We start from the raw sequence: 13,640 nt of genomic DNA, 5'->3' as shown, positions 1-13,640 counted from the left end.
CACACAGGCTTTCTCACTGGACATACATGTGCACACACCCACACAAAGTCACAAACCCTCAGAGAGGTGGACAAGAGACACAGCCAGGCCCTGAAGAGGGGAGAGTCAGGGCCCACAAAGGCTGCAGTGATCATTGTGTTCCAGCCCCTCACGCTACTATGATCACTTCCAGAATTACAGCCCTCACCACATGCCCCTTCCTCACTTTGCTTTCCCATTGGAAGCTCAGTGTGAATAACAAACGTCTGTGTCCTCACCCAGCCACTGTGTCTTCCGCTGCAGTGTCCGTGGTCTGGGATCCAACACCCCGAGTTCTCACCTGTGCAGACCTCTCACGGGGTCAGCCCCATAGGCCATCCTCACTGAAGCCTTGATCACTGCCTCACCCTGGAACATTCGCCGATAGGAGGATGGAGGCCTCAGGACCTCGGATCCCAAGTTTCCCAGCAACAGAGACATCACCTTGGGTATCCTGGAAAGCACTGGAAGTTGTTGCAAGAGCCCACTGGGACCTGACTTGGCTCATTTCTGACTCTTCCCTTAAAGAAACAGAGGCCATGGCCTCTGGAAAAAGGGGAAGGGGCACCACCCCTTGTGCCTGCACACTTCAGGCAAGGTGAAAATCTCTGCCATTTCAGCCACTTCTTTTGACATGGTACCCATTGCATTCTGGGAGCCATGTAAAGCCTGAGTGCCCCACAAGTGTGGAGGGTCTGGCTGAGATGGCCATTTCCCACAGGGCTCGAGGCTGGAACTCTGCAGAGTGAGTCCTGTCCTACAAAACATAACCACCGGCATCTGTGGGTGGTCTCCAAACTCACTCTGGAGGCAGGTTCTGAAGTGAAGAAGCCAAGATGGTCAGCATACAAGCCACTGAAACCACAGGGTAGAATGTGCCAGAGATCTCAGGGAGAGTGATTTAGGTACAGCCAGTGCCTGAGGGACTCCCAGAGCTAGGACAAGAAGGGCACCTCTTTGACGATGTTGGTGGTACTGAGACTATTGTGAAACTGTGCTTGTTGGTGCCGAGGTGATGTTTATGTGACAGTGGGGAGTATCGTGTTCCAGGGGCCTGTGTCTCATGACATGCGTTCTGGGTTCTGCCATTGCCTCACCTCACAGGCATCCAGGGTTGCAAATGTGAAAACAAATATAGGAGACTGCAGTTCAGGAGGAAGTCAAGATGGCGGCGTAGGCAGACTCTGAACTCACCTCCTCCCGCGGACATAGCCAATTTACAACTACTCGTGGAAAAATTACCCCTGAGACAGAACAGAAAACTGGATAAGAGGAACTCCTGCAACAACGGACAATCCTAACTGAGGCAGAAGAGGCAGAAACTCCCTTCTGGAGAGGAAAAACGCCGCCTTCACAAGCCGCAGCGCCTCACGGCCGCAGGGGAGCAGCTCACAGGTACGCAGCCTCCCTGGAGGCACGGGGCCCTGAGCCAGGGAGCGCCCCCACTGTGGGCATTTTGTGGACCCAGCACAATCAAGACGAGTGGCATAATATCTGACTTTGCCTGCTGCTAAAACATTGGGGAATACCCCCAGAAAAGCTAGTTCACAAAGAAATTAAAACCGGCTCTTAAAAGGGCCCACGCGCAAACTCACCCATTTCAGAAAGCAACCTAAAATCACCAGAAAGAAAGGTGCACAGTGCTTTGGTGAAAAGAGACTCACCTAATAGGCCCTGTATGCATCTCGGTGAGAGGTGAGACCTCTCCAGGGACTGGGACATTGGCGGCGGCCGTTGTTGTGGCCTGGTGTGGGCGTGCTGACACAGACCCCATCAGAGTTCTCCCTGAGGCCTGCTAGCCCAGGGTCTGCCCCACCCGCTAGAGCACCGATTTCATCCAGCTCAGCCAGGGCAGGCAGCCCACCCTAGAGACTGGCCCCACCCAACAACAAGCCCTCAGCCAACTTGTGGGCCTGCATAGATTGGTGACTGGATTCTCTGCAGCCTGGCAACTGAGCCTACTTCAGTGGGGCAGGGCGTGCACAAGGTGCGGGTGGAGAGTGTGGGGCAGTGGTGGAGTGTGTGTGGCTTCCGCCGAGGAGAGACTGGGTCTGCTTTGGGAGGTCGGGGCGCGCACACGGGGCAGGACTGTGTTGACTGTGTGTGTGGACCTGTGGGGGGCAGGGCTTGTCAGCTGCAGAAGACTTGTGCTTCTCAAAGACCCACATAGGGAGTTTGCCCCACCTTCCAAAGCCTGACACAATGGTGTGCTCCCGTGCCTGAGGCCAGCCCCACCCAGCTGCAATCCTCAGAGAGCTGACAAGAGACCTAATAGGCTAGAGGCTTACAGCAATTGTAAGGCCCTGAGCCTAACAACCTGCCACGCTGGGGGCCTACTCACTTAAAAGAAATACTGCAACACAAATGTGGTATTAGAGCTTGCAGCCAACTGTGCTGGGGCTCCCCACACCTGATAAAGAGACTGAAGGGCCCACAACAGCTACAAGCAGCTGAGCATTACAACAGCTGGCTAGGAGCATAACTTGGCCTCCCTGGCCGCCTACAGGGAGAGTAAACAGGTCACAACAGAAGGACACACGTAGCCCACATAGGGGTCACCCCTGGAACATTAAGAACTGAGGGAAGCACACGGCAGGCCTCCTAAGCCATCACTTACATAAGGTCACCTATCCAAGAGCAGGAGACGTAGCTGACCTACCTAATATGTAGTCACAAGCACAGGGAAAGAGGCAAAATGAGGAGGCAAAGGAATACATTCCAAGTAAGGGAACAGGACAAAACCCCAGAAAAGGAACTAAGTGAAACAGAAATGAGCAACCTACCTGACAGAGAGTTCAAACTAAGAGTGTTAAGGATGCTCACTGATGTGGGGAAAAGCATAGATGAACTCAGTGAGAATGTCAACAAAGAAATGGAAGATATAAAAAAGAACCAATCAGAAATGAAGAATACAATACTGGAAATAAAAAATTCACTAGAGGGACTCAAAAGCAGAGTAGAGGACACAGAAGAACGGATCTGTGAGCTGGACGAAAGACTAGAAGAAATTACCCAAGCTGAACAGGTAAAAGAGAAAAGAATTAAAAAGAGTGAGGACAGTCTAAGGGACCTCTGGGACAACATCAAGCGCACTAACATCCGTGTTATAGGTGTCCCGGAAGGAGAAGAGCGAGACAAAGGAGCAGAGAATCTATTTCAAGAAATAATAGATGAAAACTTCCATAATCTAAGGAAGGAAACAGACATCCAGGTACAGGAAGCACAGAGAGCCCCAAACAAGATAAACCCAAAGAGGCCCACACCAAGACACATCATAATCAAAATGTCCAGGATTAAAGAGAGAATCCTAAAAGCCGCAAGAGAACGTCAAGTTACATACAGAGGAAACCCCATAAGGCTATCAGCTGACTTCTCAGCAGAAATCTTACAGGCTAGAAGAGAATGGCATGATATATTTAAAGTGCTAAAAGGAAAAAACTTACAGCCAAGAATACTCTACCCAGCAAGGTTATCATTCAAAATTCAAGGAGAGATCAAAAATTTCCCAGACAAGCAAAAATTAAAGGAGTTTGTCACCAAGAAACCAGTGTTACAAGAAATGTTAAAAGGACTGATTTAAGGGGAAAAGAGAAGACCACAAATAGGAAAAATTACCTATTTCCACGATAAGAGGGTAATGGATACAAATGCACAAAAAGGAGGTTAGACATGATATCGAAAACGTAAAAGGAGGGAGGAGGGGAGTTAAAGAGTAGAGCTTTCAGACAGAGGTCAAATTAAAGAGACCATCAATTCTGTATAGCAGAAGGAAGGAACAGAGAAAGACTACTAAAACACTTCGGAAAAAAAAAGTTAAAAAATGGCAGTAAGTACATACTTATCAATAGCTACTTTAAATGTCAATGGACTAAATGCTCCAATTAAAAGGCATAGGGTGGCTGATTGGATAAAACAACAAGACCCATATATATGCTGCATACAAGAGACACACTTCAGACCTAAAGACATTCACAAACTCAAAGTGAAGGGATGGAAAAAGATACTCCATGCAAATGGCAATGAAAAGAAAGCTGGGGTAGCAGTACTCATATCAGACAAAATAGACTTTAAAACAAAAACTGTAAAAAGAGACAAAGAAGGGCATTACATAATGATCAAGGGAACAATGCAACAAGAGGATATAACACTTGTAAATATCTACACACCCAATGTAGGTGCACCTAAATATATAAAGCAATTATTAACAGACATAAAAAGAGAAGTAGACAGTAACACAATAATAGTAGGGGACTTTAACACTCCACTTACACCAACGGATAGATCATCCAAACACAAGATTAATAAGGAAACATTTGCCTTAAATGATACACTAGAACAGAAGGACCTAGTAGATATATACAGAGCATTCCATCCAAAAACCAAAGAATACACATTCTTTTCAAATGCACATGGAAGATTCTCCAGGATTGATCACATATTAGGCCACAAAACAAGTCTCCATAAATTTAAGAAGGCTGAAATAATACCAAGCATCTTTTCTGACCACAACGGTATGAAACTAGAAATCAACTATAGGAAGAAAATCAGAAAAGCCACAAATACGTGGAGATTAAACAAAATGGTACTGAACAACGACTGGGGCAACGAAGAAATCAAAGAAGAACTCAAAAAATACCTATAGACAAATGAAAACGAAAATACGACATGCCAGAATTTATGGGATACAGCAAAAGCAGTTCTAAGAGGAAAGTTTATAGCAATACAGGCCTAGCTCAACAAACAAAAAAAATCTCAAATAAACAATCTAACAATGCACCTAAAGAAACAGGAAAAAGAAGAACCAAGCCCAAAATCAGTAGAAGAAGGGAAATAATAAAAATCAGAGCAGAAATAAATGAAATAGACAAAACAAACAATAAAAAAAATTAATAAAACCAAGAGCTGGTTCTTTGAAAAGATCAACAAAATTGACAAACCTTTAGCTAGACTCACCAAGAAAAAAAGAGAGAAGGCACAAATAAGTAAACTCAGAAATGAAAGAGGAGAAATTACAACAGACACCTCAGAAATACAAAAGATTATAAGAGAATACTATGAAAAGCTATATGCCAACCAATTCGACAATCTGGAAGAAATGGATAAATTCTTAGAATCATACCACCTTTGAAAACTGGATCAAGAAGAAGTAGAGAATTTGAATAGACCATTCACCAGTAAGGAGATCGAAACAGTAATCAAAAACCTCCCCCAAAATAAAAGTCCAGGACCAGACGGCTTCCCTGGTGAATTCTACCAAACATTCAAAGAAGACTTAATACCTATCCTTCCCAAACTCTTCCAAAAAATTGAGGAGGGGGGAACTCCCTAACTCATTCTATGAAGCTGACATTACCCTGATACCAAAACCAGACAAGGACACCACAAAAAGAGAAAACTACAGGCCAATATCACTGATGAACATCGATGCAAAAATCCTCAACAAAATACTAGCAAATTGCCTACAACAATACGTTAAAAAGATTATACACCATGATCAAGTTGGATTTATTCCAGGGATGCAGGGATGGTTTAACATTCGCAAATCAATCATCGTAATACACCACATTAATAAAATGAAGAATAAAAATCACATGATCATCTCAATAGATGCAGAGAAAGCATTCGACAAGATACAAAATCCATTTATGATAGAAACTCTGAATAAAATGGGTGAAGAAGGAAAGTACCTCAACATAATAAAGACCATATATGAGAAACCCACAGCTAATATCATCCTCAATGGTGAAAAACTGAAAGCTATCCCTCTAAGAACAGGAACCAGACAGGGATGCCCACTGTCACCACTCCTATTTAACATAGTACTGGAAGTCCTAGCCAGAGCAATCAGGCAAGAGAAAGAAATAAAAGGGATCCAAATTGGAAAGGAAGAAGTGAAACTGTCACTATTTGCAGATGACATGATTTTATATATAGAAAACCCTAAAGAATCCACCAAAAGACTTTTAGAAGTAATAAACGAATATGGTAAAGTTGCAGGATACAAAATCAACATACAAAAATCAGTTGCATTTCTATACACTAACAACGAAGTAGCAGAAAGAGAAATTAAAAATTACCATCCCATTTACAATTGCAACAAAAAGAATAAAATACCTAGGAATAAACTTAACCAAAGAGGTGAAAGAGCTGTACACGGAAAACTATAAAACCTTGCTGAAAGAAATTGAGGAAGACACAAAGAAATGGAAAGATACTCCGTGCTCTTGGATTGGAAGAATTAACATAGTTAAGATGTCCATACTTCCTAAAGCCATCTATAGATTCAATGCAATCCCTATCAAAATTCCAACAACATTTTTCACAGAAATAGAACAAAGAATCCTAAAATTTATTTGGAACAACAAAAGACACCGAATAAGTCAAGGAATCCTGAGAAAAAAGAACAAACCTGGAGGTATCACACTCCCTGATTTCAAAATATACTACAAGGCCGGCCCGGTGGCGCAAGCGGTTAAGTGGACGCGCTCAGCTGAGGCAGCCCATGTTTTGCCGGTTCTGATCCCTGGCACGCACAGACGCATTGCTGTGGCGGCGTCCCATATAAAGTGGAGGAAGATGGGCATGGATGCTAGCCCAGGGCCAGTCTTCCTTAGCAAAAAAAGAGGAAGATTGGCAGATGTTAGCACAGGGCTGATCTCCTCAAAAAAAAAAAAGACAACTCTGATAAATCATATCGGGCCCGCCCCGCAGCTTAGCGGTTGAGTGCGCACGCTCCGCTGCTGGGGGCCCAGGTTCGGATCCCCGGCGCGCACTGACGCAACGCTTCTCCGGCCATGCTGAGGCTGCATCCCACATACAGCAGCTAGAAGGATGTGCAGCTATGACATACAACTATCTGCTGGGGCTTCGGGGGGAAAATAAATAAATAAATAAAATCTTTAAAAGAAAAAAATACTACAAAGCTATAGTAACCAAAACAGCATGGTACTGGCACAAAAACAGACACACAGATCAATAGAATAGAATCGAAAGCCCAGAAATAAACCCAAACATCTATGGACAGCTAATCTTTGACAAAGGAGCCAAGAACATACAATGGAGAAAAGAAGTCTCTTCAACAAATGGTGTTGGGAAAACTGGACAGCCACGTGCAAAAAAATGAAAGTAGACCCTTATCTTACACCATACACAAAAATTAACTCCAAATGGATTAAAGACTTGAATGTAAGCCCTGAAACTATGAAACTTCTAGAAGAAAACATAGGCAGTACGCTCTTCAACACCGGTCTTAGCAACATATTTTCAAGCACCGTGTCTGACCGGGCAAGAGAAACAATAGAAAAAAGAAACAAATGGGACTACATCAAACTAAAAAGCTTCTGCACAGCAAAAGAAACCATCAACAAAACGAAAAGGCAACCTAACAATTGGGAGAAGATATTTGCAAACCATGCATCTGATAAGGGGTTAATCTCCAAAATACATAAAGAACTCATGCATCTCAACAACAAAAAAACCCAATTAAAAAATGAAGACCTCAACAGACATTTTCCAAAGAAGATATAACAGATGGCCAACAGGCACATGAAAAGATGTTCAAAATCATTAACTATCAGGGAAATGCAAATCAAAACTGCAGTGAGAGGGCCGGCCCCGTGGCTTAGCAGTTAAGTGCGCGCACTCCGCTGCTGGTGGCCCGGGTTCGGATCACGGGCGCGCACCGACGCACCGCTTCTCTGGCCATGCTGAGGCCGTGTCCCACATACAGCAACGAGAAGGATGTGCAACTATGACATACAACTATCTACTGGGGCTTTGGGGGTGGGGGGGAAATACAATGAGATATCACCTCACGCCCGTCAGAATGGCTATAATTAACAAGACAGGAAACGTGTTGGAGAAGATGTGGAGAGAAGGGAACTCTCATACACTGCTGGTGGGAGTGCAAACTGGTGCAGCCACTATGGAAAACAGTATGGAGATTCCTCAAAAAATCAAGGATAGAACTACCACATGATCCAGCTATTCCACTGCTGGGTATTTATCCAAAGAACTTAAAAACACCAATACGTAAAGATACGTGCACCCCTGTGCTCATTGCAGCGTTATTCACAATAGCCAAGACTTGGAAGCAACCTAAGTGCCCATCAAGGGACGAATGGATAAAGAAGATGTGGTATATATATACAATGGAATACTACTTGGCCATAAGAAACGATGAAATCCAGCCATTTGTGACAACATGGATGGACATTGAGCGTATTATGCAAAGTGAAATAAGTCAGAGGGAGAAGGTCAAATACCATATGATTTCCTTCATTAAGTAGTAGATAATAACAACAATAAACAAACACATAGAGACAGAGACTGGATTGGTGGTTACCAGAGGGGAAGGGGGGAGGGAGGAGGGCGAAAGGGATAATTAGGCACAAGTGTGTGGTGACGGGTTGTAATTAGTATTTGGGTGGTGAACATGATGTAATCTATGCAGAAATAGAAGTATAATGATGTACACCTGAAATTTATACAATGTTATAAACCAATATTACTATAATACAGAAAAAAAAAAAAAAACAAATACAGGAAATCTCATTAAAAACAGAGTTGGGTGGCCGGCCTCATGGCATCGTGGTTAAGGTCAGCTCACTTCACTTTGGGGGAGCGGCTTCACAGGTTCGGATCCTGGGTGAGGACCTACATCACTCATCAACCATGCTGTGGCAGTGACTCTCATATGAAGTAGAGGAAGACTGGCACAGATGTTAGCTCAGGGCTAATCTTCCTCAGCAAAGGAAAAAAAATGGAGTTGTGAAGCCCTGAAAGGAGAGCTCTCATGCACTACTCCTCAACATAACCTGCAGACTCCAGACAGTAAGAAGTGCACCTCCCATTCCCCAACAGGAGGAAGTTTATTTTACAGACGCCAGCAGGAGGAAGAATTTCTCCTTGCCCAGCAACAACCCAGACACTCAGCCACTGTCACCACCCTGAACTCTCCCTCTCCTTCAATGGACTTCTATTCCAAACAGCCCCTCCCAGCTTCCTCCTTTCCTCTATAAAAGCAAGCCCATCTGTTCTGTGCTCACTACCTATGGTTCACCATGATTTGCAAGTCCTGAATTGTACTTCCTCTGCTATTCCCAAATAAACTCTTTTCACTGGAAAAATAACTGGTTCTCTTATTTTTTTAAGGCGGGTGTTGCATTTAAACTTGTTTCCCAGGGCCGGCCCCATGGCTTGGCGGTTGTGTGCATGCGCTCTGCTGCTGGCAGCCGGGTTGGATCCGACACCCGGCTTCTCCGGCCATGCTGAGGCCGCGTCCCACATACAGCAACTAGAAGGATGTGCAGCTATGACATACAACTATCTACTGGAGCTTTGGGGGGAAAAATAAATAAATAAAATTATATATAAACTTGTTTCCCAGCAAAGAGACAAGAGTAGACTTGAGATGGGAAACTTGAGAGCTGGAAATGGCCTCAAGACCTGCTCTGGGAATGCAGATGTTGGTGCCCAAGGATTAGATGAGGATGTACCCAGGCGGATCCCACTGAGGAGATGTGTTAGATGCACCTTTATGTTTCAGACCACCACATTCCCAGGATGTGACCCAAGAAAATGGGTGTCAACTCCAAGAGGGATGCCGGGAGCCCTATCACTTTCTCACCAGTTATGTGAATGACATGAGGGCAGGTGTAGCCCTAGAGGGAGTTTTCTCACTTCAGACTGGGTACCAGGAAAAGTCTATAGTGCCTATATCCTTCTTCCTCACTCCCATTTTTTCCTAAGAAGGAACTCAAGGTGGTGGAAGGAAGTGTGGCACACGTAGCAACCAAAGTTGAGGAGAGCTGAACATTCTCCTAGCATGTGGAGACATGTTTGTTGTTTTCTATTAACTGTTTTTCATATAAACACAAACTACTTTAAGAGCAGTTGTGAGTTTTCACAAATGTATAGTTATACCACCATCAGGATGGAGAACACTCATCACCCCAAAGGAACACTCTTCTGGTGACCATTTGTACTGAACACTCCCACACTTAAGAAGTGATCTCTTTTAGGTTCCTATACCTTTGCCTTTTCTAGAATGTCATGTAAGTGGAACACCATGTTGCCTTATGAGTCCTGTTTGGAAAATTTGATATCACATTTGTGAAAGTGAATAATTATACAAACCTTGCAGTGTTCTTGTGAATTTGAAATTTTTGACATTGCCTATTATGCCTCCAAAACTAAGAGATTCTTCTGTTTTGATCTCTGTGAATTTGGTTAAGACACCATGCTTAACTTACTTTATTTGTATCATGGGAGGAAGAATGGGGGCAGGAGATCAAATGAAATACTAATAATTATAAAATCACATCATCTCTACACTGCAAAGAAAACAAATTATCACTGAAATAAAGGGAACATGTTTGGATTTCCATTCTGGTTTAATAAAACAAAAGCTGTCAAGTTTTACCTCATCTTCCGTAAGACCACTTGGAAAGGGAAATGATACCTGAAAATAACAAAAATGGGCTTTGGGGGCGTTGTGCATCATTCAAACAAAAACCTCCCAGCTACTCCTCTTATGAGAAGGCACAGAAAATTTCCCAGTTCAGGAAGTCAAACTTACCTCCTTTGCCATCACATAGGATATTATTCAAAATGATACTGTGTGTCTGCCTACAGCTCCCCTCAATTACTGCTTAAATCACTACCCTCTAAACATTCATAATCTTTTTAGTGTTTTAACCAGGAAATCTAATTGAACTTGCACAGACATCACTCTACTCATAGGAAACCCATGATGGGCTACAACTGTGCAGATGACCAGAACCTTCCTCAAACTGGGAGAAACTTGAAGGTTTCATGGGGAACAAATTATGTCAGTCAGTCTGAATAGCAGCATAATGATATGCTACATCAAAAGGCAATCTCAAACCCTTTCAACTGATGTGAAACAGAAACATAAATACCACAAATACCCATGGCCCAAAGCAATGGACGTCTCGAGTTCCAGACACCCATGCATCTGGATCATGATCAAATAGCACATACAGTAAAAGGTTTAACCACGGCTAAAATGAAGATGAACTCTGTCTATGCCTTTACCTTTATGGGGAACCACTGCTGTTAATCCCAAGAACACAGGACTTTTGGTATTGTTGTCCATTGTTTACACTCACAGGAGAGCAGGTCCTCCAACAATGTTAAGACGTATTAGATGGTGGGAAAACAATGATCATGATGATATCCTCACTCACTAAGGCCCCTACCTACCATAAAGAAGATGCACATTCACCAATGGATGAATGGACAGTTGTGGTATATATATATACTGTCAGGGGAAGAGGGAGAATCTCCCTCAGCCCTTTTTTTTTAAGGTTCTTATGGCTGGCCAAATAATTAACAAGACAGGTTAGCAGGAGAAAATAATACCAAGTTTAATAACATGTATACATGGGAGAAACTCAGAAATGAGCAACTTGTCCCTCTGTCTAAGCTGCTTGCTTAAGTATTATAGCTAAAGGCGAGGAGCGTGTTGGGGACGGGTAGTGGCCTGGGACTTTAGAGGGCAGGAAAACAATTTTTTTTAGGGTCATCTATAGATAATGTGGTCAGGGAGAGACAGAGTTTTTGATAAAAGGGGCTTGGTGCCTTTCCTACTGTAACCTCTATCTTACATTATCTTTACAGCCCTCATGATAGAAGATCTGTTCTAGGAAGGAGCCACCATGTCAAATTTTTTAGGCAGTTAGTGGGGGAGGTCAAATGTCCCTCAGAGAAAACAATCAAGGTAAAGAGATATATTTCAGGGTGGCCAAATCTTGATCTCCCACAATACACACACACACACACACACACACACACACACACACACACGTTCACGTACATACAATGGAGTATTATTCAGGCATAAAAAACAAGGAAATCTTACCATTTGTGAAAACATGGATGAAACTTGAAAATATTTTGCTATGTGAAATGTCAGATAGAGAAAGACAAATACTTTATTATCTCACTTATATGTGGAATCTAAAAAATAAAAAAAAACTCAGAACAAATGAGACTTCTGGTTACCAGAGGTGGGGGGGGGGGAGGAAGAGGAGCAACTGGAAGAAGGTGGTCAGAAGGTACAAACTTTCAGTTATAAGATAAATAAATACTAGGGATGTAATGGACAACATGGCAACTATAGCTAACACTGCTGCATGATATATAGGAAAGCTGTTGTGAGTAAATCCTCAGATTTCTCATGACAAGAAGAGACAGAACTGACTTTCATAGACTTTCTCAATGTAAACAAATAACTCTGAGTGAACCTGCACTGTGGATGCAAAACTCCAAATCTAGCAGTAGTTCCAAGGAAACCACAGCTACAACCTCAGAAATGGAATCGGTGCCTGCCTCCCACCTCCATGGGCACCTGCACCCCCAGCTTTCCAGGGCTCTGCAGCTCCTCTCAGTATAAAGGCTCCTTCCTTGGGGGGTGTGAGCAGGCAGGACACCTGCAGGAAGAGGCTCCCCAGGAAGACCAAGGGGGCCTTAGCTTAGATTCACTACCCTCAGGCCTCTGCCCCTGAAACCAGCAAACGGCCATTGATGATTCAACAGCTGGTAACTATGGGGGATTGGAATTTGCGAACTCAAAGTATGTCTCTGCCTGCATGACATTTTGACCCCCACCCCCACTAACTGACCAAAAGAGTTTGGGATAGGAGGCCTGCCCCCAGAAAAGGCCATTACTATAGATATCTCCTGGTACCTGGGTGGGTCGTGCTAAGCCCATTCTTAGTTCTAGTTACCCTTTATGAGACATTTACATTTGTAAAGAAAATCTCCATTCGTAAAGGTATCTTCCCTGCACCAGGAAGAAGTGGGGATGGCCTTACCTGGAAACATCAGAATGCAAGGCGGGGACTTAAACCTGCATGATAAGCTTATTAACTGTGCTGTTTGTGCAATATGCTATCTGACTCCCACTAGGTTCCTATAGGTGACGTCTCCCTGGAGCCTGGGTTACCATGGTAATGGGTGTTCGAGCTATTTTTTTTCAGGAACTGAACTTTTTGTCCACTTCAGACTAGATTGAGACTATCAATCCATCAACTGGGCCCTTTTGACGGCAAGAGGTTGTAACTCCACCCTCAGGGCATGCTAATACCGCCATTCTGTGAAGCTGTGTTCTAGGAACAGACATGAAGCCTGACTACGCTTGCGCAGATCAATTACCTCATCTCTCCTCACCTCCAATCATTTCAGACCACCTTGCCCCCTTCCCCATAAATACCCCTGAGTCTCTATGTTCAGGGAGGCGGATTTTAGATTTGTTCTCCCATTTTCTTCACTTGGCTGCCTTGTGATTAAACCCTCTCTCTCTGCAATCTCGTCCTCTAGGTGACTGGCTTTCTGGGCGCCGGGCAAAAAGGGACCTGGTGCGGTAACACCTCCACTGGAGTTTTTTGGACCACCATTGATATCCTAAATGACACTGTCGGGGGAAGAGGGAGAATCTCCCTCTGCCCTTTTCCTTAAGGTTCTTATGACTGGCCAAATAATTAACAAGACAAATTAACAAAAAAAAATAATATCAAGTTTAATAACATATATACATAAAAAAAAAGAGACACTACGTTTCTCAACACAATAACAAAAATTCTCGTCTTAAATACCAT

General features: G+C 43.6%; 3 protein-coding genes across 3 annotated transcripts in view; 1 reads left to right on the top strand and 2 right to left on the bottom strand.

Annotated features, from left to right (window-relative positions):
• The window catches only part of LOC131394547 (zinc finger protein 14-like), a 181,288-nt gene that overhangs the window by 98,873 nt on the left and 68,775 nt on the right, over positions 1-13,640 (top strand). The gene's annotated exons all lie outside the window — the stretch shown is intronic.
• LOC131394538 (zinc finger protein 709-like) overlaps positions 1-13,640 on the bottom strand; it is a 340,324-nt gene that overhangs the window by 314,781 nt on the left and 11,903 nt on the right. The window lies entirely within an intron of this gene.
• The window catches only part of LOC131394549 (zinc finger protein 709-like), a 69,764-nt gene that overhangs the window by 45,033 nt on the left and 11,091 nt on the right, over positions 1-13,640 (bottom strand). The window contains exon 2 of the mRNA XM_058525938.1: positions 10,442-10,480. Coding sequence (XP_058381921.1) covers positions 10,442-10,480 — 39 coding nt within the window. The remainder of the gene's footprint in view (positions 1-10,441; positions 10,481-13,640) is intronic.

This window comes from Diceros bicornis, chromosome 30 (genome assembly GCF_020826845.1).
Source record: "Diceros bicornis minor isolate mBicDic1 chromosome 30, mDicBic1.mat.cur, whole genome shotgun sequence".
Lineage (NCBI taxonomy): Eukaryota > Metazoa > Chordata > Mammalia > Perissodactyla > Rhinocerotidae > Diceros > Diceros bicornis.
This window is presented reverse-complemented; position numbering and strand designations above follow the sequence as displayed.